This window comes from Rhinatrema bivittatum, chromosome 11 (genome assembly GCF_901001135.1).
Source record: "Rhinatrema bivittatum chromosome 11, aRhiBiv1.1, whole genome shotgun sequence".
NCBI classification, from domain to species: Eukaryota; Metazoa; Chordata; class Amphibia; order Gymnophiona; family Rhinatrematidae; genus Rhinatrema; species Rhinatrema bivittatum.
In genome coordinates, this window is record NC_042625.1 from 33689978 (window position 1) to 33713837 (window position 23860).

At 43.1% G+C, this 23860-nt stretch overlaps 1 protein-coding gene across 1 annotated transcript in view; it reads left to right on the forward strand.

Annotated features, from left to right (window-relative positions):
* The first annotated feature begins 2069 nt into the window (after positions 1-2069).
* LOC115100809 (small G protein signaling modulator 1-like) overlaps positions 2070-23860 on the forward strand; it is a 324051-nt gene continuing 302260 nt past the window's right edge. The window contains 2 exon segments of the mRNA XM_029619713.1: positions 2070-2449; positions 2589-2632. Coding sequence (XP_029475573.1) covers positions 2431-2449; positions 2589-2632 — 63 coding nt within the window. The 5' untranslated portion in view covers positions 2070-2430.

Genomic DNA, 23860 nt, shown 5'->3' on the forward strand with positions numbered 1-23860 from the left:
GGATTACAGCAACCAACGAGAGCCCTGACTTTTATGGTCTGGGGAAACAAATGCGCATTGGGATAACTTGATGATGTGGTGGTTAATATCCTTATTTATTTATTCGTCCAATAAGCCTGAGACTTTGATATAACTCCAACATTGTTCTCTGCTTCAACGACAAGGCGTTATGGGGAATTGGATTCAAACAGCAACTGACAAGGGCCCTGACTTTTACGGTCTGAGAAACTGATAAGCATGGGGGTAACCAACATGGGGCAGGACTGGATGGACCATTTGGTCCTTTTCTGTTGTCATTTCTATATTTCTATTGCCATCTCTGTGTTTCTTGCATGGCCAGTTTTTATTCTATAATTTTACATTACATTTTACATGTTATATTAGCTTTACATTATTACATTTATTAGATTTACATTACATTTTACATGTTATATTGGCTTTCTTTCATGTTTTCTCAGCCATTTTCCTCCTTTGTACTTCCAGTTCAGTTATAACCAGTGCTGGGATTCTGGTGCTTTTATTTGCAATTACTTGGGGATTTGTCTCCTATTTTAATATCCTCTGCCCACAACCTCCCCAGTCTGGTCACACTGCAGTGTGGCCCCTTTTCCTCCAGTCTGCTTAGAAGTGTGTCGGGGGGCGGGGTGAGAGGAGCAGGAAGGAGTCCCTCCAAGCGCTGCTGAGAATCAGTGAAACACAGCCCGGTGGCTCGTCTGCCTCTTGAGGATCAGATTTCCAATCCAGTAAAATCCGGTAGGCAGGAGACTTGAGTGAGGCCCGGGGGAGCCTGGCCACCTCTTGGGGGGAAGTGGGGTAGGCGGAGCTACAAACAGGCGGCACTGGGGACTAAGTGCACCTCTGGACTCCGGCATTACGGGTGAGCCATCCTGGATTTATCAGCCGCTGTGTGACTGGCAATGCTATCTAACTGTGAGCTGGATAAGTTTATTCAGCTGGATAATTCTGCTCTGCCCCAAAACGCCCCACCCCACATTTCTATTTATACTTTATGTGGCTTTATTCTGTATTTGGTGAGGGTTTGTGTTCTGCATGCAAAGACTGAGATGAAGCATTCTTTTAGCATGTGGTTTCTCTGTAGGGATCTGTAGTAGCTTGGCCTGTTCTGTTTTCCTGATAGGAGGTGTATTGATATTTTAGATTCTGGTGTAATATTTGTGGTATTCTTTTTCATAGGTGGGGTTGTTATTCTTTGAGTGTTGGCAGATAGTATTGTGTTGATAGGGGAGGACCATGCCGAAATATATCACAATAGGTATGATGCCATATGAATTCCAAGATGCAAAGTTTTCTTGTTGGCATCACAACAGTGCATGAAATTATCACAATAACTTGTATATTAATTTTATCTCAGAATGTCATTTGTCATGAAGATCGGTATAGAAAAATGTTAAATAAATAAATAAATAAATAAAATATGTTATAAATGCATAATTTAAAATTGTGTATGGGGAGGGGGCGCCAGACTGTAAGGTTTGCCTAGGGTGCCTAATACCCTTGCACCTGCCCTGCCTCCATGCTAGCCTCCCTTAGATGGTGCTGGGGTTTTTCTTTTGTTTTGTTGTTATTAGCAAAGTGGGCAAAGTAATAATTAAAAAGGTGAGGGCAAATAAAACTGGACAACGAAAGCAGAAAATAAGTGGAAGAAGAAGAATTCCTCTCTAGTTCAAATGAAGAAAAGGGTGAGGGGTTCTGCTCCCTTACCCAGTCTCTCTTTAACCCCTTTCCCCCTTTTTTCTTCCTTGAATTCAGGGAAAACGCAACGCAAGCCCTCTTTTCCCCTCTAGACTCATGCCTATTTGAAAGCTACCTTCCCTACAATTAACTGCAAAGGAGGGGCAAATCGGGATGGGATGGGAAGTAAGGCGGGGAACCTCACTGAAAAAGCAGCCGCCTAAAACGAGAGTCTACTTGGTTTCATTGTTCACTCATCTGGGTGTGGCCGGTTGCCAGAAACAATCGCAGGGCTTCCAGAAAAGAAAAGAAAAGAAAAGAAAAAGATGAAACCACTAAACGTAAAGGAATCCAGGTAGCTCTACCAGCTCATGAACTTAAACCCCACAATCCTGGAAAGAAAAAATAGGCGAAGTTCAAACATAAGCCCTAAGAAGCAAGCGCCTTTCCTTCCACCCCAGCCTGGGGTGGGAGGGGAGGGCTGGCTGCTCTTTGCCCTCCGTGCCGAGCCTTTGCCAGCCCAAGCCCCCATCACAATGACCTCCAAGGAGGCACAGCGAGGCGAGCCTGCAGGGGGAGGGGGCAGGGGGCGTGGCCCGTGACGTCGCGGGAGACGGCCGGAGCTGCAGCGGGCGCTCCTTCCCCCTCTCTCTCCTCCTCCTCCTCGGAGCTCTCGTTACTGCCGCCGCTGCTGCAGAAGGGCCCCTGCCCCCCTTCCCCTCCGGTGCCAGCGGCAACATGGCGACGTCTACAACGGGTGAGTGAAAGGGGGGTGGGCGACGAAAGACCCCCTCCCCTCTTTTATTCTAGCGCGGGGCTGTTTAATGTTTTCAAGCCAAGGCTGGCGCTAACCGAGGCTGCGGTGCTCTCTCTCTCTCTCTCTCTCTCCTCTCCAGAGGCCGAGACGCGACAGACGTTGCTGCGCACGGTGAAGAAGGAGGTGAGTGCGCGGGGCCGGCGGAGAGCCCCGCACGCCGGGTGCGCTCAGCCTCGGCTGCGCTCGTCGCTGCCCTGCCCGGGGGGGGGGGGGGGGCTCGCTGCCGGTTTGAAATGGTTGTAAAGCAGCGGTTTCCCAGTTTGATTCCTCTGTAAACCGGCTGACTGCCCGGGGGGGGGGGTGCAAGTTTATATTATTGGGGTCGCCGTTGCTACTGTGTCCCCGGTTAATGCCATCTCATCCAAAACGTAAGGGTTTTGGTTTTTTTTTCCATCTTATGTTATTTCATACTTTGATTATGGACTAGAACGGTCGTGAATGCAACCTTCAGAGGCATCGCAAATCGCCCTTGCCTGTCACATTGCTCTTGTCCTTTTTTTTTATTTATCCTAATGCAAGGGCTTAAAGTTTGCTGTCAAAATGCTCAGTGCTGTGAGTACTGAGCGCGCTCAGCCTTGCACATCTGCTGGCAGCAGGGCACCCTAGGGGAACCTTCAATCGGGTGCCTTCCCCTTCCCATCCCCCTCGCTTGCCCCACTTGGCAGCCACCTCTCACTTACTTCCCCCTCTGCTCAGTGCTGCATCCTTCTCCCTTTGCCCCCAGTGCCCAGCATCTCTCCTCTTGTTCTCTTTCCCCCAACCTTTTCCTTTTTCCTCCACTCCCTGCTCAGCACACCAGCATCACCCCAATCTCTCTGCTCTCTTTTTGCAAGGTCCAGCACCTTCTCACGCTCTCTCTACCCCTCCCTACCTGAGCAGAATTCTTGTTCTCTCTCTCTCTCCATCCCACCACCCTCCCTTGCACAGCACCCTGTCTCTCCACCCATCCTCCACATCGACTCAGCGCCCATTCCCTTTTGGGGTGCTCTACCTTAAAAGTGGGAACTCGGGACCTGGCGGTTTCAGGGGGATTTGCAGTCCTCCCACCGCCACCCCCTCCCCTAAAATGTTGGCACCCCTCGTGTAGTTTGCCCTGTGGAAGAACCCGCCTGGGTTAGCACAGGTCATTGCTTCTATTAAAAATTACATTTTTTTATTAAAAACTGTGTTGCAAAATAATATAAAGAAATTGCTCACTGTCTGTGTGGTGCTTTTAAGACTGGTCTTTCCCAATAAACAGGTCCCAAAAGGTCATTAAAAAAAATTAGCACTTGTAAGCCGGTCCCCTGCGGGGCAGCCATTACCAGCATCACCATTTCAAGATAAATTATGCAGATTTTATATCATTGCTCTTTTTAAATGGAATCTGTGAGATGCTTCTCTTGTCTATTTGATTTTCTGGGGGGGGGGAAAACAAACAAGCCCCACTGCTTCTGCTGTTCGCAGTATGTGCCATGGCTCAAAAAATAGAAGTTAAAATACAAAGACAGTTTTTAGGGGACAGCGAGCAATCTGTTAAGTCTTTACTTTTGTAACCGGAATTTCTGAGAGGAATGTTATTTTTAAAGAATTAATTATTCCCCAGTGAATAATTCTGTCGTTGGACAGAATTCTTTAGCTCGTACGATTTGCCATCTGTTTGTACGCATCTAATACAATTAGTATGTTACCGAGTGTATATTTACCAATGAGAGTGTTAATCATTCACTGCCTCTCTTATGTGGACATAGCTGCTTATCACATACAGAGCTGTGTATACCACGATATATAAAATATTCCATAATCTTTTTAGGCTGCAAGGAGGGTTTAGTGTTTCCTCATATTAAGATGGCTTAGAGACTGGAAATATTTTTGTAAAAATCGTGTGGTCGACTGAGGAAAAGAGAGTGCAGTTTCATTTATTTCTTTTCTCTGTTACATAACGGTGCTGGAAAATAACTTTTCTGTTGCCTTGGCAACTGCCCTTAAACCAGGAGGATCTAATTTCCTTAACATCCACCCATAACTAGAAAAAGTAGATGCCATTGTTATTGCCGCTATTATTCCATTAATTCTTAATAATAACATTAATCATCACTATTTAATATAAAGCCTGTTTTGCTCTTCCACAGTAGTAAGGACCTTGAAAATGGTGACTGTCCTCCCACATTTGTAGAGAGAAATGTAAATGGGGAAGTATAACCGTAATTTTGGGCCTGCGCTGTTTTTAAAGGGGTTTAATGCAGCAGCGAAGCCTTTCGTCCTGATCATAAATAGAGTGCTTTAGGGTTGGGAGCTGAGCTGCTGGACTAGGAATTGGTTGAGGGATAGAGGACAGAGCAAGGTGGCGAATGGAGGTCACCTTGAAGGAAAGAAGGTGATGAGTGGGCTACCTCTGGCACTGGTCCTGGGGCCAGTTCCGGTTTATCTTTGCAAGTGATATTGTGCAGAGCTTAGGAGGAAAAGATCTTCAACAGAGTGGATCTATACGAGGGAGCAGGCAGTTTGAGAAGTGGCTGGCTGCTTGGAAATTAACTTTCAGTCCTATAAAAAAAATATGAAGTTAAACATTTTGGGAGGTGAAATCCAAGGGAGTGATACCCAATGGAGTTGAGTTACTAATATTCCTAGACCAAGAAAGAGACCTTGGAGTGATTTTTAGCTGTTGATAGCCAGGTTGCTAAACCGTGCAACAGGGTGGTGGCCAGAGCTGGAGGGATGCTGGGACATAGTGAGAAGCAGGATTGGTAAGAGAAGGGAAGCAATTATGTCATTATTCAGGTTGTTGGTGAGACCTCACCTGACATATTGAAGTCCTGGAGGCCTTTCCTTTGTAAGGATATAGACGACTGGAGGTGCACCAGAAAACAGCTGCTAAGATGGGGCGGGGTGAGCCTGAGAAGCCTCACGAGATGAGACTAGGAGATCTAAATATGTATGCTCTAGAAGAGAGGTGAGACAGGGGATATTGTTTTATTGTAATGTGCTTTGAGGCCATTCAGGGTAAGAAGTGGAATATCGAATGTCAATAAAAAAAAAAAGAAAATAGATTCAAACACCTGAAAGGTATTGAGGTACAGAACGTGAACCCTTTTTCAATGGAAAGGAATTTTTGAGAACAAAGGGTCAGGACATGAGGCTCAGAAGCAAGGTTGGATAATAATTTTACATGGAAAGGGTGATGGGTGTGTGGGATGCCCACACACCCATCACCCTGAAAACCAAGCTGACCCAATGGAAAAATGCAGCTCCCTCTCTCTAACCTGTGCTGCTTGTATTCTTCGTAGGTTTGAAATGTATCTTCAGATTCAACCAGGCAGTGACAATGCAGAGGCCTCTCGTCTGCTGTATTGTATCAGCGTTTTGTACACATTTTGGAATTTACATTTGCAGATGTCATTTTGAAAGCATTTGTATTTATTTATTTAGATTCTTTTTTATACCGATGTATAGCAGAATGCCTTCACTCCGGTTTACAATGAAACAACTTTATACATATAACGTTTTCATAACACATAAACATTAAAAAAAATGTATTCCCACACTGTGCTGTGCTCCCCTCCCCCTGAGGACGTGGAAATGTTTTTATTAGAATAAGAAATCTGCAGGCAGAGTTGGGTGGAAGCATGGGCTATTCAGAACGGTCCGAGCAGTCTGCAGATAACCTTGCTGGTTGGATATATCTTTTTAAGCGATTTGCATTTCTGACTGTTTTATTTTTTTCCATCAGAACTTTCTAGAATATATGAACCTGCAAAAAACAAGCTTTGTTAAACATTTAATTGTGTTCAGCATTGCAATCAGGGCGGGGTGAGGTAAAATAGGATAGTTAAAAAAAACCAACAAAAAACCCCTAAATTAAAACACAAAAATAATTTCTGCCTTTAGAGACAGGTAATTCAGAACTCCACATAGATGTCGCTAATTAAGATATGATGCATTTATGCTCCAGTTGTATCATTTTTATTTTTTGATTTCTTTTGCTATCTTCTGATATCTTCTTTTACAGAGGTTGGTATTCAAGTTTTTGCTATGATTTACAGTGATCCAATGTTACCTTTCTCTTTTAGAAATTTTGTCAAAAGAAAAAGAGATTTTTATTTTTTGGTTTTATATTTCATGACTTTACCAGTACGTGAAAACCTCTTCCTGGTTCCAATCTGCTGCAGCTGCTTCCTCTTTCCTCCCAGGTCTTGATCTTTATGCAGTCGCCATCTTTTCACTCCTGCAAACAGAGGGCCTCAGTGGGCCTCTTGGACACTCTGGTTAGTCCAGCCAACTCTATAGCCCACTCTTCCTGCTGGTGGCCATCTTGTTCCTGTTTGGAACAAGATGGCCACCAGCCATCCTGTATGTATGAAGTTGTTTCATTGTATATATATTAAGTTATATTCCAGGCTTACAGTCTGCACTTTACCAGAGCTTGGTGGTTGTGGTCTTAGATTTGGTCTTAGACTCAGTCTTACATTTTATGTTCCTGTTTACTGCAAGATTACTTCAGGTATTCACTGTTCCTGTTTGGTCCTAGCTTGCTTCATGTATCCATTTCTCCTGCAGTAGTCCCACGTTACTTCTGTGGGTGCCTTTGTGTCTCCAGGTTTGGGTTTCACATAGTCTTAGTGCAGTGGTGGCGAACTCCAGTCCTCGAGTGCCACAAACAGGCCAGGTTTTCAGGATATCCCCAGTGAATATGCATATGAGAGATTTGCATACGATGGAGGCGGTGCATGCAGATCTTTCTCATGCATATTCATTGTGGATATCCTGAAAACCTGGCCTGTTTGTGGCACTCGAGGACTGGAGTTCGCCATCACTGTATTAGTGTGTGCCTCGTGTTTTCTGTTCCTGTCCAAGTCCTATGGGCTGCTAGCACTGGACCTGGACAGGTGGCCATGGCAGGCAGAAGATTCCTATTTCTGCTCCAGTTAGATTTTAGAACCTGCCCGTCTTGCCTTTGTCTGAACACAGATTGCTCCTGGCTTTGGGGTTCGTACTTCCTGCTGACTATGCTGTCACATGTAATTTGCTGAAATGTTATTGAAGGAATATAATAATGTTAGTTATAATTATGATGTTATTTTGCTTCATGGTATAATACACTTAATCAACTGTTTTTTTAAACTGATGTATGTTCTGTTTCATTCTGTATACTGCTTTGGGTGTTTTTGCCAGTCCAGAGAGGTGGTTAATAAATGTGTACAATTTCAGTTCCTTTTGGGCCCTGATCTGCTTCTACCTTTATTCTTCTCGGGGCCCTGATTTTAACCACTGCCTCCTCCCTCCCTCCCTCCATCCCCAGCTGCAATCCGCCCACACTGCCACTTTCTCCCTCCCTGGACCAAATCTGTAATGGCAGCCAATAGTTTCACATCGTGTTGGCAGATGGTGGTAATTTCTCACTTTTCAGTGATTTATCACACTTTTGTGATAAAATTGGAATCGTGTTTGCCCTTCAGAGGCCAAAAAAGTTTGGATGAATGAAGCGCTGCATGTTTTCAAGCTATTCCAGTTCCATACATAACGGAAGGGCTGATTTATTGACGTGTTTAGTAAGTGGGCTCCACTGAGTAATGGGGCCTAACACTGCGTGCTGTCCTAAGCTGATAAATGGGCCATGTAGGTCTTTGCTTTTGTGTAGAACAGCACCTAACGTATTTTGCACTTTCCCCAGGCAAACAGCCCTTAGGAAACAACTTCTCATGCAATGAACTCTGCTTTCAGGTAATCCTTCAGGACCTCCACTGGCTGCCAGTTCCTTCCTGGGCCCAATTCGAAGCTTTATATGTTGCCTTTGAATCAGAAAAGGAACTAGGCCCTGTCTACCTGACAAACCTACCTATATGCTGACATCCAAAACTATGCTTTCCTGCGACTCCCTGTTCCTTAAAGATTCCTGGCTGGCCTCAGCCCACAAGCGGGCCTGCTCCCTCTTCCTCCCTAGGTTCTGAAATTTTCTACCAACAGAGGCCAGACGTGCCAGCAATATATTAACATTCTGTTGCATGGTTAAATCCTAGCTTTTCCACCAAGCCTACCCTTCTGACCCCCGCTCTCGGCGACTCCTACCCTAGCATGCTGCATATGTACACTATAACCAGTCAGGTTATTGTCGGCCTGTCTTTGATAATTTGCACTGCACTGTACTACTTATTGGACTGCATTGTATATGCTGCATTATTACTTTTACCCTATCAGTCATACTCCCTCACAGATTCCTGGTTTATATATTATCCTTTCTGTCTTTATCATATAGGTGGAAACCCCTTGATAACCCTGTACCTTGCTCTGAATACTATTGTAGGAGAATGAGAACAAAATTCTGTAATAAATAGAAGAGCATTTTACTAAAAGGTTCCTATGAGTGCTAGTGTTTTCTGCAAGGATGAGGTTCTGTTTGGTGTGTTTGTACATGGCAATGCAAGAGTGACTGGCAGTTCCTTTACTGAGATTTATTCTGCATGTATTTATATTCCGCTTTTCACACTTTATTCAGCACTTCAAAGTGCGCATACTTTTCAACATCTAGAAATACTGCTACATTGGTTCCTTGGTATAGGTGTGCAAACAGTTTTTGGTCTGAGCGCCATATTAGGGATCCCTTCCAGGTTGGGGAGTGGGTGTTGCCAGAGAGCCTGTGGAGGGAGGGAGACCTCCTGAAGGTCTGAGGCGTGCATGCGGAAGTGTCCCCGTCCCCTCCCCTCCTGTGGAGGTCCACATGCTCAGTGAAGTCGCCTCCAGCCCGATGGCACTTCCAGGAAGAAGTGAAACACTCGCCGCTACAGGCTGGGTCCCAATTCGCTGCTATCATCTGAATTTAAAGCTCCCGTGGGCCATAGTTTCTTTGCGTCTGTTTCTCATCAAGGAGTTCTTTCCTGATTTACTTATCTTGTCATCTTTATAACGTAATTTACAAGGCCCCCCTTCCTTCCCTATTCCCCTCCATGGCTGGAGTTCTAGAATACTTTGCGGTAAGTGAAATCTTAACTCCATGGTTATCCAGATCATGAGTACCCACAGAAAATTGTTTTGGGAAGAAGGGGTAATAATAAAAAGTAACGTACAAAAACAAAACTAGAAATAGCTGCAAAAAAATAATTAGTCATTAAAATCCAGGGAGAGGAGCAACTCTCCCCACTGCAGGCACCCATGGTGCAGATGAATGTAAAATTAAGAATGACTTGACCTTTCTTGTTAAGCTGATTTTTCTGTTCTAAAGGGTGATTAATTTTTCATGGCTGCCTATTCAGGATTTTTTTTTTTTTTTAAGTATGTATTTTTATTTAAGTATGTTTGGGGTTTTTTTTTTTTTTTTGAAGAGTAAATATCTTGAAGGCCTAATCTTTGTCAGGATAAAAGGCCCTTTTTTATGTTATAGTGAGCAAGTAAAACAGCTGAGGAGGGAGGTTAATAGGGCGCGGAGCTCTCCTTAGCATAAAAGGGAAAGATTAGTATTCTGGTTTTCTGTAGTGTGTACCGATTTGTGAAATGTGCTTGCATGAAAAGCAAAAATCCATAGCATTCTTTCCTTCTGTAGGCCTGTGCCTGTGGTGTCAAGTGTGTGTGTGTGTATTTCTTTAATGAATAAAGCCCTAAACGTGTTGCTTGTCATGTGTTAGGGCAATAATTTGGGGGCTCTAGAGACTCTTCAGTGATTTCTGCAGCCTGCCTGTAGGATACCAATGCTGGTATTTGTTGAACTGCCTTGGGTATCATGGAATAAGAAGACCTCTCTTGGTGGAAGGCACGGAAGGATTTAGCTGAGCATGTTGCGTGCACAGTGACGTGGACATCTGGATGAACGTTTTCGAAGAACTCCCAAAGATGGATGTGTATTAATTCCTGTACACGTAAAGGGTCCGGTCACCCAGTTGAGGATTTTATACTCTTTGGCTATTTCATTAATATGAGGGGAAATTACAAATCTGGGATTTTGAACAGTATTACTGCAGAGCATTGGCTTTGCAACATGCTGAAACTTTGTCCACAATTGTGGAAAGCTTATTAACCCCTCCCCTCCCAAAAAACCCTTAAACCAATGGAAAGGCTGACAGTCAATAGCCTTGATTCCATTTGGCTGCAGTCTTGCCAGTGGATGTAAACATTGATTATTTCATTCTGTTTAACTAAGTTCCTTATGCGCTGTTGTCAGGTATCCAGTTTCATAAGAATCATCCTAGTGGTTTTGGAGATATGATGAGTTGGTGGAAGGAGGATACCCAATGGAGCAGTGCTATTCCAGGGTGCAAATTATATTGCAGTGATAGGGCGCATCAGTTTGGTGGGGGATGGCATGGAGTCCAATAGGATAAAGTTCCTACAGGAGACTAAATGTGAGGTAGAATCTTTATGGGTGGAAATTCCATGTGGTGGGGGTATTACTGTCTACCTGGCCAAAATGAACAGACGGACGATAAAATGGTAACAGAGATTAGGGAAGCTAACAAATTTGGCAGCACAGTAATAATGCGAGATTTCATTTACCCCAATATTGACTGAATATGTGTCACATTAGGAAAAGCTAGGGAGGTGACGTGTCTAGACGAAATAAATGACTGCTTCATGGAACAGCTGGTCGGGGAACCATAGGGGAAGGGGAGCCTTTTTACTCTTAATTCTTAGTGGAGCACAAGATTCGGTGCAAGAAATTACAGTAGTGGGGCTGCTCGGCAACAGTGATCATAACGGGATCATATTTGATTTAATAGGAGGGCATTAAGCAAATCTACTGCTCTAGCATTTAATTTTCAAAAGGGAGACTGATAAAATAGGAAAAAAACTAAAAGGTGCAGCTGTAAAGGTTGAGAGTTTACATAAGGCTTGGACATTGTTTAAAAATACCATCTTGGAAGCTCAGAGCAGATGTATTCCATGCAATAAAAATAGTGTAAGGAAGGCAAAATGACTATCAGCATGGTTAAAAGGTGAGGTAAAAGAGGCTATTTTATCCAAAAGAACTTATTTCAAAAATTGGAAAGGATCCATTTGGAGAAAACAGGAAAAAGCATAAGCATTGGCTAGTTTAGATGTAAAACATTGATAAGGCAGGCAAAAAGAGAATTTAAGAAGAAGTTGGCTTTAGAAGCAAAAATTCAAAATAAAAACTTTAAAAACTATATCCGAAGCTTGCAGTGGAGAAGAATGGACCATTACATGATCCAGTGGTTAAAGGGGCGCCTAGGGAAGACAAGGCCAGCCCGCCTAAATTAGGTGCTAAGGACACATGCAGATTACACCAAACTTCAAAGCACATTAGTCGGCTTTGAAAATTTTATGCTACTTAATTTTACCAGCATGCAATTATACCTTTTACATGTGCAGAAAACCTTTCGAGGCATTTTACACTCCTACTTTTGAAAATGTAACAAAAAAACTGTGTGTAAGTGCAACCCCCCCACCCCCCCCTTCAGAATGCCTCTGGTATGTCCTGGAAAGCTTCAGTTTTGTAAAAGACCATTTCTGTGGGTAGAGCAGTGTTTTTTTGTCCTGTGTAAATGCCTTTGAAAACTGCCTTCTGAATGGCAGTAAAACAAGGGTGAGATTATCTGACATGCGGAGGGGCAGTTTTGTTTGTACATAACTTGAGCCCGCTGTAAAGGTCCTTAGGAAGACTTAAATGCTTTACTAAAACAGCTAATTGACAGCACAGGCATCAATAGATAATTAGTTATCTGAATCCAATTAAAAAAAAGTACCTGTCTAATGTTGGAGAGAGTGCTTCCCCTGGAATATGTTTAGCAGTTAAAAAGTAAAACTTACAAGGCATATAAGATGGTACCTTTTGGAGAAACGAGCCAATGTTTTGAAGCTGCAAGCTTTCGTGAGTAGTACGGCTTCTCCTGATCAGGCAGCCCAGAGTATGCTCAGATCAGACCGCGTACGCTAATGCCGCAATCCCAAACCGCGCTTGTGTAGCTAAGATTTGTGCCGCTTCTGAAATGCACTGCATGCTCTTCAGTAAGTAATGGAAAAATGATCAAATGTTTTTGGTCTTGTCACGGACTCCCTAAGGCAGGACTAAAACCAGTAATTCAGTTGAAGGATAGGAGAAAATATAATAGTGCAGGGGGGTTACCTGTGGTTGGCCTTTTTGACAATGATGGCTCAGTGGCTCGAATGCCATTTCTGAGAGGTTTTTACTGATGGAACCAGTCAAAGCAGACACGTAAGGGTGCCAAGGTGGTGTGTTACTATGCACATAAAGGTTTTTGTTTAATGCATTAAAGAGTAGAACTGTGGTATTGTAAAGTTCACATGGGACCTCAAATCATAAATCATGGCTTATCTTTTTTATTTTCTCATCTTGCACCAAAGCCAAATATTTGTGAAAGGATAACGGTACCCACCCTCTATTATGCAGTATATTATATGTGATGTGGTGATAATTGCCTTGCCTCTGTTAAAAACGTCAGTGTTAAATTGATATTGTGATATGTCTCTAGTTTTGTCAATCCTTGGGAGGGTCTGTTTGGAAGAGAGGAACCATATGACTGGCTCATGTGTGATGTCACTTTTTGACAATCTAACCAATATGGGTTATCGATCAGATTCAGTGAATGTGATGTGAGGTAGGACTCTTCTTCCAAACATGGCTGTTCCCATGGGCTCAGAATGATGGCAAGAATTAAAATAACACAGTCTGAGTTTATGGTGAGTGTTGCCTCGTGTGCCAGCACTGTGCATGTAGGGAGTGGCTTTTCTTTCAAGTGATTCACTGGAGAGGATAGGGAATGGTGAATAAAACGGAAAATGTCATAATGCCTCTGTATCGCTCCATGGTGAGACTGCACCTTGAATACTGTCTACAATTCTGGTCGCCGCATCTCAAAAAAGATATAATTGCGATGGAGAAGGTACAGAGAAGGGCTACCAAAATAAGGGGAATGGAATAGCTCCCCCTATGAGGAAAGACTAAAGAGGTTAGGACTTTTCAGTTTGGAGAAGAGACGGCTGAGGGGGGATATGATAGAGATGTTTAAAATCATGAGAGGTCTAGAACGGGTAAATGTGAATCGGTTTTTTACTCTTTCGGATAATAGAAGGACTAGGGGGCACTCCATGAAGTTAGCATGGGGCACATTTAAAACTAATCTGAGAGAGTTCTTTTTTACTCAACGCACAATTAAACTCTGGAATTTGTTGCCAGAGGATGTGGTTAGTGCAGTTAGTATAGCTGTGTTTAAAAAAGGATTGGATAAGTTCTTGGAGGAGAAGTCCATTACCTGCTATTAATTAAATTGACTTAGAAAATAGCCACTGCTATTACTAGCATTAGTAGCTTGGGATAGACTTAGTTTTTGAGCACTTGCCAGGTTCTTATGGCCTGGATTGGCCACTGTTGGAAACAGGATGCTGGGCTTGATGGACCCTTGGTCTGACCCAGTATGGCATGTTCTTATTATATCTCCATTTGCAGCTCAAGCCAGATGTCCTACGCAGAAGACAAGAGTATCTGATGGAATCCAGGGCAGTTATTCTAGCAATCAAGAGAATTCTTAATTTAAAAAAAACCCAGAACCACAGGCTTTATAAAATGGATGAAATATTTGTTTCTTTTATTCTGAAAGTTTAGTAGGCTTTACCCATCAAGTAGAGCTCTTGGTAGCTGTTGCTGATTGGCTGTCAAAGGTGTTTAGTTTTCTAATGCTAATTTTAGAACAGTTAAGGAGGACATTTAGTGCGCTAGTGAGAGCAGCTGAAAAATCGATTTACACACAAGATGAACGCAGTTTAAGTCCCTGAGCATTAACCAAAGATCCTTTCAAGAGGAGCTTCCGTGCAGTGCTGAGGCCTCCTTGCTGGAGTACGGTGCTGTACTGGCAGCACTGAACGTGCCGCTGGTCTGTCGCGCGCCGCTGTGAACGTACCCGCATCGGCAGCAGCTAACGGGTAGGGGATGGGCGGCTGGGAAGGTCCCCCCTGGGTGACCACCCTGCAGACAGTTGCAGCAAGGATGATAACTCCTTGTCAAATCGTTGAAGTTCAGTCCTTTAATTTTCTTTCAGATTCATCCGCTCGTGATTGGCTTTCTTTTTTTAATGTTGTCATCCCCTGCAATATAAAAAAAAATGATTTAGGGAAGCATTTCAAGATTCTCATTCCATGTGTCAGCCTTGCTAAATGAGTTATGTACTGATGACCTTATTGTATATAACACGAGTAGGGAGAAGGCATCGGTCTGCAGATATGAGCGGCAGAGCTTGCCAGGCGGGGAGGGGGTGACCTAGTTTCTGGAGGGAGAATCCCATTGCATTATTGGATTTATGGTCCCTGCTTCTTTCATTGCAATTCTTCATGTTTAATTTAAAAGAAAGGGCCCTGCAGGTAGCGAATGCCTTGGGAGGGAGGGTTGTTGGGAAAAACCAGGACTGGCCTGGAGATTGCTCCCTTGGTAGCTCTGCAGTGCTGTGGTTAGGACGGAGCAGGCGTCTCCCTGCTGTGATTCCAGACTGAGCTGTTCGGGCTGCTTTTCGCCTTATTTGTCTATTTGAGTTTTATCTTTATTTATCTAATTTTTATATTCCGCTTTTCAGCACTTCAAAGCAGATTACATTCGGGTACTGTAGTTATTTCTCTGTCCCCGGAGGGCTCACAATCTTAAGTTTGTATATGAGGCAATGGGGGGTAAAGTGACTTGCCCAGGGTCACAAGGAGCAGCGCTGTGGTCTCCCTTGTTCAAAGGCCACTGCTCTAACCACTAGGTGTTTGCTTAGCTACCTTTTGAATACACTAACAAGTCTATTTTAAAAGGCCCTCATGCACATTTTAGAAACGGCCCGGCCACATGCATAACTCCTGATACACGCAGAAGTGCCAGGATAGGGGGGGGTGGGGGCTGGGCTGAAAAATTGGGAGTAGCTAGGGTAGGTTTAGGGGTTGGGGAGGAAGGTTAGGGTTAGGGAAGTTCCCTCCCAGTCCGCTCCTTTATTGGTGCGGGCTGGGAGGGAACTTGCAAAGGCCCTATCATGTTGCTGCAAGTATTTTTCTCTAACAATCCCCCTCCTGCATGCAGAGGAGGCCACCAGCCCGCACATGCGCAAGTGGACATTAAAATCCGGCGCGCTTGTGTGCGGGAACCGTATTTTATAACATGCGTGCGCATGTTATAAAATCGGTGCATCCATGTGCACGCGCTGGGAACTGCATGCACATGGATGTGCGCGCGGACCTTTTAAAATCGACCCCTAAATGAATAACTGTAAAAATTCACAAGAGCAGAAAATTAAATCCAAGCACAAAAACAATAACAGAGGCTACAGACAAACTGTTACAAGTATTCTCATTCTAGCTTCCTTCCCTCTCTCCTTGGAGTGACCTTTAACTGTAAACCGTGAAGGGTGTGGTTCACATTTTTTGTGTTTTTTGAGAAGGGAACACAAGGGATCAAATTTTAAACACCAGACAATTGATCTGGAAGGGATGGGATGAAGAGGCTGTTAGCAGCGAGTTATTTATTTATTTATTTATTTTTAATTTTTATATACCGATGTTCCTGTAAAGAATACATATCGCACCGGTTTACAAGGAACTGAACAGTCGCCTCCAGGGCGGAAATACATTAAAACAGTCGCCTCAAGGCAGAATACATTAACACAAGTATACAGGAAAACTATTAAAAGAGAACTATTAAAAGAGTTGGCATTAAGGACATGCTTTCTATCCAGGACATCATTACTTCTCCCTCAGGATATGGGAGAACAGCAGCCAAGCTCAGAAAAAGAAAAGGAGGAAGAGCTGTCATGCCTCGTTTGTTGTTTTTGAAAGGTTTCCAAGCACGGGAGCCTTTGTTATGTTTTAGCCCTGATGTCTGTACACACAATCATTCTGGAAAAAGCTGCCTTAGTTTTATACTGCAGTTTCATTTTGCGTTTAGGGTTAATATAACCTTGGGGACCCCGTAGACAGGTTACAGCACGGCTAACGGAACATCCCATTTGTTTAGCTGAAGCAACGCCTAAACTAAGGCACTGAAGAATGATTTGGGAATATAAAAATGAATTATTCCATTCTTACTGATTGGTGGGTTTAATCATCCAGAGTTCTTGGCCAGCACTGGCCCCCATGAAAGTCTGCAGAGCTTTCTCCGTGGGACCCTCACCCAATTCAACAAGTGATAACAAAATGGTGATCCCATACTTATGTATTTGAGCAAAAGCAAAGAGTAAAGGCAGGTTCAGGCCCTCTGATTGGCAGCAGGGCTAGAAACAAGGCAGTTGCCTACAGTGCCATCCCTTAGGGGGCAGCAAAACTACCAGGGCGTGCCCCTGGTCATAGGCTGAAGCAAATGGGAGAGCAGTCAAGTGGGGCCCGCAAGCACAACCCGTTCCATTCTTAGCCAAAAATGAGGAGCAGTACTGTTCGGGCTGTGAGCAGAGCCCATCCTGCTTGCGGCCAAAGACAGAGAGGCCCGGAATGAGAGAGCAAGAGAGCTTGTGACGCTATGTAAGTGAGAGAAGGAAGTGTGTGTCTGTATGTGTGTGAGAGAGGGAGCCTGAGTGTGCGTGTGAGGGTGCATGTATATGAAAGAGAGGAGAAAGTTTGTGTGCAACAAACCTCACTTCCCCCTACCCCATCAGTTAATCTGTGACAATCTCAGGGCATCTGGAAATCAAAACGTTCCCAAGTATGGAGAACAGGTGATTTTTAATTTTTTTTATTCTTGTGGTGTTCAATTTTTTTTTGTTTGGAAAGTTTTTTTGTTTTTTTTTTAATGTTTGAGTTTTTACTTATTGGATGTCATTCTATTTGTCAGCTATTTTGAAATATTCTTTTCAATAGTATGTCTTTACTATTATTGATGTATTATATTTTTTGATTTATTGTTTGATATTTTATGAAGAATGGCTATGTTTCTGTTTTTCTGTTTTTCTATTGTTGCGCTGCATTCAGAGTCTGTTTCCAGTTCATTTTTTGTATACACATTTTTACTTTATGGTCTCTCTTTATTCTGTACTTGGTGAGGCCCTGTTTTATTCTGCATGTGTGATCAAACTTGAGGTATTCTGCTAGGGTATAGTTTCTGTGTAGGGAGCTATAGAAGCTAGGTTTGGTTTTCCTAATAGGGGTATTTGTGTGTAAGGCCTTTGTATAATATTTATAGCATTGCCTTTTCATAGATAGGTTAATGCTATTTTGGTATTGGATAATTACTATATTGTATTTCTTATTTCTGTTTGTTTTATGTGGTCCTGCTCCAAGATCTTCCACGGTGAACACCGAACAAATATTTATTAAACAATTTTGATTTTTCCTCATCACCTTCTACATATTCCTTCCTGTCACCTTTGAGTCTCACAATGCCACTTTTGTACTTCCCTCTATCAATAATCTATCTGAATCCTTGATTGCTCCAAGGAGAAAGATTACTCTTTCCTCCCCTTTGACACGATCATGCCAGTTTATATTATACATAATTCACTTATGATATGTGTTAATTGTTGAAACACAGACTATGACGTCTTAAAACCTGTGACAGGCTAGTGCATGGATTTGGTTATGGATCACTGATCAGTGCAGTTAAATAGAGGAAGTGCTTGCACCGTGATTTAGCCCCCTTATCTCTTGCTGTAGAGCGGTGGGAAAGTGAAATCTATGGCGGGTTGTGTAAATTTAAGCATGTCTGCAGCAGCCCTTCGGTATTAATCCTTCGGCTGCATGTTTTGCTTCTATTAACCTGATAATGGAACTTTGCTTGTGTTGAATGTGGTGCGGTTTTCCACGTTCCAGCTTGCTGGTATGTTTGAATCAGAATGAAAAGTGGAAAGACCTGCATTTACACTGCAGCTTCTGACGAATTCGTGTACCAAGGCTGCCGCTACCCTGCAAGCACTACAAGCCGCCACTTAAGATGCTGAAATCACGGTCTGTTCCTTCTCCTCCCCATAGGCAGAACTGGGGGAGGGGAGGCGGTGTTTTCCCCTCCTACCCCCAGACAGCAGAGATGATGAGGGGGTGGCCAGTGTGCCCGTGTGTTGCCCCTTTGAAGTGCCACCCAGCCCTAAGGTCTTGGTATTTAGCTCCTAAAGAATGTGGCACCCTAGCCACTTGCCTATGTTGCCCTGCCCTCCCATCTCCCTCCTCCGTACTCGATTGGCTCATCTGCAGTTGTGAAGCAGCAGAGTTGCATGGGTGGCCTTGGCCCTGCTTGCTGGGAAGCTGTCCTGGGAGCCGTGAGCGTGCATCGATTCACCTTCCTGAGATGGACTCCAGCGGGGCTGCCTGCCCAGCTCTGCTGCTATGGGAGAGGGGAAGTAAGTGGGTTGCTCCAAATCAATTCATAATATATCCCCACTTCAGTTAAGCTCCCAACTACGTCATCATTCTTCAGCTAGACCCATCAGAGGAGCTTACAAAGGCACTCTACATGTTCCCTCAACAAAATCCTCGCTCCAGAAACGTACCATATCTACTGCTGGCCCCATTCAATGGAACGCGCTCCTGCCAGATATCCGTCTAGAGTTTTGCCACTCCACATTCAAAAAGAAACTGAAAACCTGGCTCTTTAAACAAGCCTTTACAGGACCATAAGTACTTTTTTTTTTTCCCCTTCAACCAGCAAGAGTTCCTCATCATATCATTCTCCAGGATCTACCTGACTCTATATCCATTCTCTTGCTGCAGATCTTACATGACATCTACTGTTTTGCTTTTATCTTTTTGTTTTTTGTTCTTATTTATACTGCTCTATGAGTTTTGTTAGCTAATTTGTTTACATTACAATGTTCATTTTGATCTAGTTTACCCTTTTCCAAGTTCCACAACCTTGTTCTATGTAATGCCTATTGGCAAAATTTATGTTCAGTTTCAATGTAAACCGATGTGATTTGTATTTCATACAGGAACACCGGTATATAAAAATCTAAAAATAAATAAATAGCAGTCTGCCTGGTATGGCAAAAAACTGCACCCCTGTCCTGATAGTACTCTATATCTACAATTTAGTAAAGAAAGAAAACTCATCATTTTGAATTCATGATGAGTTATGATGGACCTCTATAGGCAGGGTTGGAAATGTTTTTAGAAGATTTAGACAGCCAAAATTTCCTGAAATTAGGAAAAAAAATCATCTTTTTTTTTCTGCTTTTTTTTTCTTCTCATGTTTGGCTGTCCCCTTCACCTCCCAACTTCCTCCCTCCCTCCCCTCCAGCCTATCTGTCCTACTTCCTCCTCCTGCAGTCTGGTTGCTTCTCTCCATCCCAGCCACCACTGCTTTTTCTGGCCCTGGTCTGCATCTGCTGCTCTTTCCACGTTGGCTCCTCCCCATGGCCTGGAGCCACCACATAAGAACATAAGAAATTGCCATGCTGGGTCAGACCAAGGGTCCATCAAGCTCAGCATCCTGTTTCCAACAGTGGCCAAACCAGGCCACAAGAACCTGGCAATTACCCAAATGCCAAGAAGATCCCATGCTACTGATGCAATTAATAGCAGTGGCTATTCCCTAAGTAAACTTGATTAATAGCCATTAATGGACTTCTCCTCCAAGAACTTATCCAAACCTTTTTTGAACCTAACTGCACTAACGACATCCTCTGGAAACAAATTCCAGAGCTCTATTGTGCGTTGAGTGAAGAATTTTCTCCAATTAGTCTTAAATGTGCTACTTGCTAACTTCAAGGAATGCCCCCTAGTCCTTCTATTATTCGAAAGTGTAAATAACCGATTCACATCTACTCGTTCAAGACCTCTCAGGATCTTAAAGATCTCTATCATATCCCCCCTCAGCCATCTCTTCTCCAAGCTGAACAGCACTAACGTCTTCACCTTTCCTCATAGGGGACCTTTTCCATCCCCATATCATTTTGGTCGCCCTTCTCTTTACCTTCTCCATCGCAACTATATCTTTTTTGAGATGCGGCGACCAGAATTGTACACAGTATTCAAGGTGCGGTCTCACCATGGAGTGATACAGAGGCATTATGACATTTTCCATTTTATTAACCATTCCCTTCCTAATAATTCCTAACATTGTTTGCTTTTTTGACTGCTGCAGCACACTGAGCCAACGATTTCAATGTGTTATCCACTATGACACCTAGATCTCTTTCCTGGGTGGTAGTTCCTAATATGGAACCACTACACCCTCTGCTGCATCCTGGACTCAGCTCCTCTGTTACAGAGCCAAATTTTAGGGTTTCCAGAGACCTGGCACCCAGGTGCTTTGGAACCCAAACTTCTATGATTATTTTATTAGCTGTGTTTTCCACAGAGCATGGTAAATTTATTTGCAACCCGCTCAAAATATGCCTGGACCAGTGATAGTCAACCTGTATCACTCAGTGAGTGAAACACTGAAAGGGTCATATTTAAATGTCCTTCTCTCCTCCTCCTTCCCAGCACCCATTTTGTTACTATTTTGTGATTATTTGCCTGGAGTGTCCTGCCCGGGCAACAACACAGACACCCTGGCTGGCCAAAGACTGGAAAGAATTCTCCTTGGTACCACTCTGGTGCCAGCAGGGATTATCCAAGCTATATACTGGTCTTTTAAGCATAAAATTTGCAGGCTTTTAGCTCAGTTTATATTTGGCTATTCCTAATAAAAACAGTGAATGTCATGCCTCTGTATCGCTCCATTGTGAGACCACACCTGGATGCCAACCTGGATGCCAACAAGAAAATGCTGCAAAAAACCCCCAAAACACTTGGAACCCATAAAGCAGGGGTGGCCCGTGCAGGTCCTCAAGAGCCATAAACAGACCCGGTTTTCAGGATATCCACAGTGAATATTCATGAATAGGCTTGCATACCCTCCTCAAGAGCCAATGGAGGGTATGCAAAACTATTCATGATTATTCATTGTGGATATCCTGAAAACAGGCCTGTTTCTGGCTCTTGAGGACTGGAGTTGGTCACCCCTGCCATATGGTATTAGGCCTATTGTAACATGTTGGATGAGGATTTGGCCCTCCCATATCAAAACAGCTCTTAACTGCCTACACTCAAACACTAACAAACCTATTTATAAAAAGACACATTGCAATTATTACACCAGGCTCTAAAACACCAGTACACCTGCTATTAGGAACACAGGAGAAGCCAAGATGCTAAACACACTAACAGAATATGTCACCTGAGTCAAACATGCAGAACACATACACCCTCACCAAATAAAGTATGAGGAGGCCTTAAAGTATAAACAGAAATGCGAAGACAAAAATTGAACTGTAAACTGTGCAACAATGTAAAAAAACAGAAACATCACTATTCCTCGTAAATAACATCAAGAAATATTAATCATAATAGCAAAATCAAACTAATAAAAGGAATATTCTAAAACAGCTGACAGAAAAATATCCAATAATTTTGCAAGCTTTCCCAAACACCAATAAAATATTAATGCATGATTTTAAAATGTGTGTGAGGAAGTTGGGGTGAGGGGTGGGCGCCAGACTGTAGGGCTCTCCTAATACCCTTACACTGGGCCCTGTGAGCAGAGGCGCCGATTGTCCATTCACACATCTCTTCTTTCTACATTCATAATTCAGTCGTCTTAAAAATAAATCTCTCTGAAGTGGAGAGAATATCTCATTTTACCTACCTCATGCTTGGTTCTGAAATGGCTGAGAAGCATTTAGACTGAACTCTTTCTTTAGGAACTGCCTTGGGGTTTGTAGATGGTGGATGTGATTGTCTAGGGAAGGGGACTGGGAGAGAAGCACTTTCATTTATTTATTTTTTCTTTAAACAAAACTACCTAGGTTGCTGTCATGGGGAATGGTCTTGGTTCCGTTCATCATTTTTCAAACCCAGTAGATAGAATTAGGAAATGCTCTAATTCTGCCAAGTTTTAAACTCTGAACAGGCAAATTATGTTTGTATCTATTTTTTGACCTTTAGTGTCCCGAGTTACCGCTATTTCATCTGAAACTGGAGACCAGGCCGAGCTGGTTTGAATGGCTGCTTGGCTGGCAGTTTGCCTGAGAAAGGTATGGAGTTGCCTCCAGCTCCCTGATAGTGCAGACTCTTAAAATGACAAATACCCAAAAGAACGTCTGGAGGGGGAGAGAGAGGCGCGGACCCCTCCAGTTATTTATTTATTTAAAATCTTTTCTATACCGTCGCTAAGTAGTCTACCATCGCAACGGTTTACATGAGGGCACATTAATGTAGGGAAAGTATACTATCGTACATTCTAACAGGTGCCGTCAAAGGTTCGGTTACAATAAATCATTAAAGATAAGAAAAAATTTGTTTAGTGAATTAAGTCATGACCGGGTGTACCAGGAAGGTACAGTTTACGGGTAAAATTCACTAATTATAGTGTTACAAATAATTTTTAAAGTGATGTAGAGTTCATGGATCCCTCTACTGCATGTTACTAATTGTTGTGTTCCGGTGCTCTTCTGCCTCTTCCTGAATGTTTTCTAATTTCCCGTCTCTTTATAAAATGCTTGTTTAAAAAGCCATGTTTTTAAACTTTTCTTGAATGCTTTGAGATCTCTTTGTAATCTGATCTCTGTTGGCATTATAATAATAACTTGAAGGACTTTTATACAAGGAAACAAATGTCAGTGATGATGATTCTTACTAAGTAAAATTACAGAAAAACACAATTTTATCATGTCAATGTTTTCCTTGATTCATCAACCTGTCCCCCCACCACTAATTTAGGTGCTGTACGTGGGAGCCTGTGTGCTAAACATATGCTGCTGTTAGCATGCAGAGTAAGTGTGCTTTACCGTGCCATTCACAGAGGTTGAACCATGCGGGCCCTCTCTCAGATTTTAGCTTGTATGTGGGTGTGTTAAATAGTAATGAGCTTGCATATGCAAAACTTTAAAATAACATAGTAATGACCTAATTAATCATAACAGTGCTATCTGCCAAGCCTTTACTAGCAGGACTTGAATGCACATTTTTAGCATGTGAAATTTGAGTGGAGGCGTGGTTAAAGCAGCTGAGACCCAGGGAAGTCAGGGTTCAAATCCCACTTCTCTGACTGATGTTCCTTGTGACCTTGAGCAAGGCACTTAACACATCATTGCCTCAGGTATACACGTATAGCTAGATTTACTAAGCCACAGTAAGGTGATATCGCGAGGTAAACAGCATGTAACATGTGTTAAATGCTGTTAATTGCACAATATTGCCATATTACGGTATTATCGTGCTGTATCACACACAGTTTCATCCCCCTATAGAAATAGGCTGCTTTGCATGCATTTGCATGCATAACATTTTCCTAATGCATGAGAAGCAACTTATTCGTAGGCAATCCTATGCTAATAAAATAACGTAGCTGACAGAAAAAAAAAGTCAGCCCTGTTATTTTAGCGTGATTGAGAGAGCTGTAGTTATTTTTCTGAGGGCCTCCAACGTGTGTCCCAATGGTCCCACTGGCAAATTAAAGGGCCCATGGCCCCTCCAATCCTG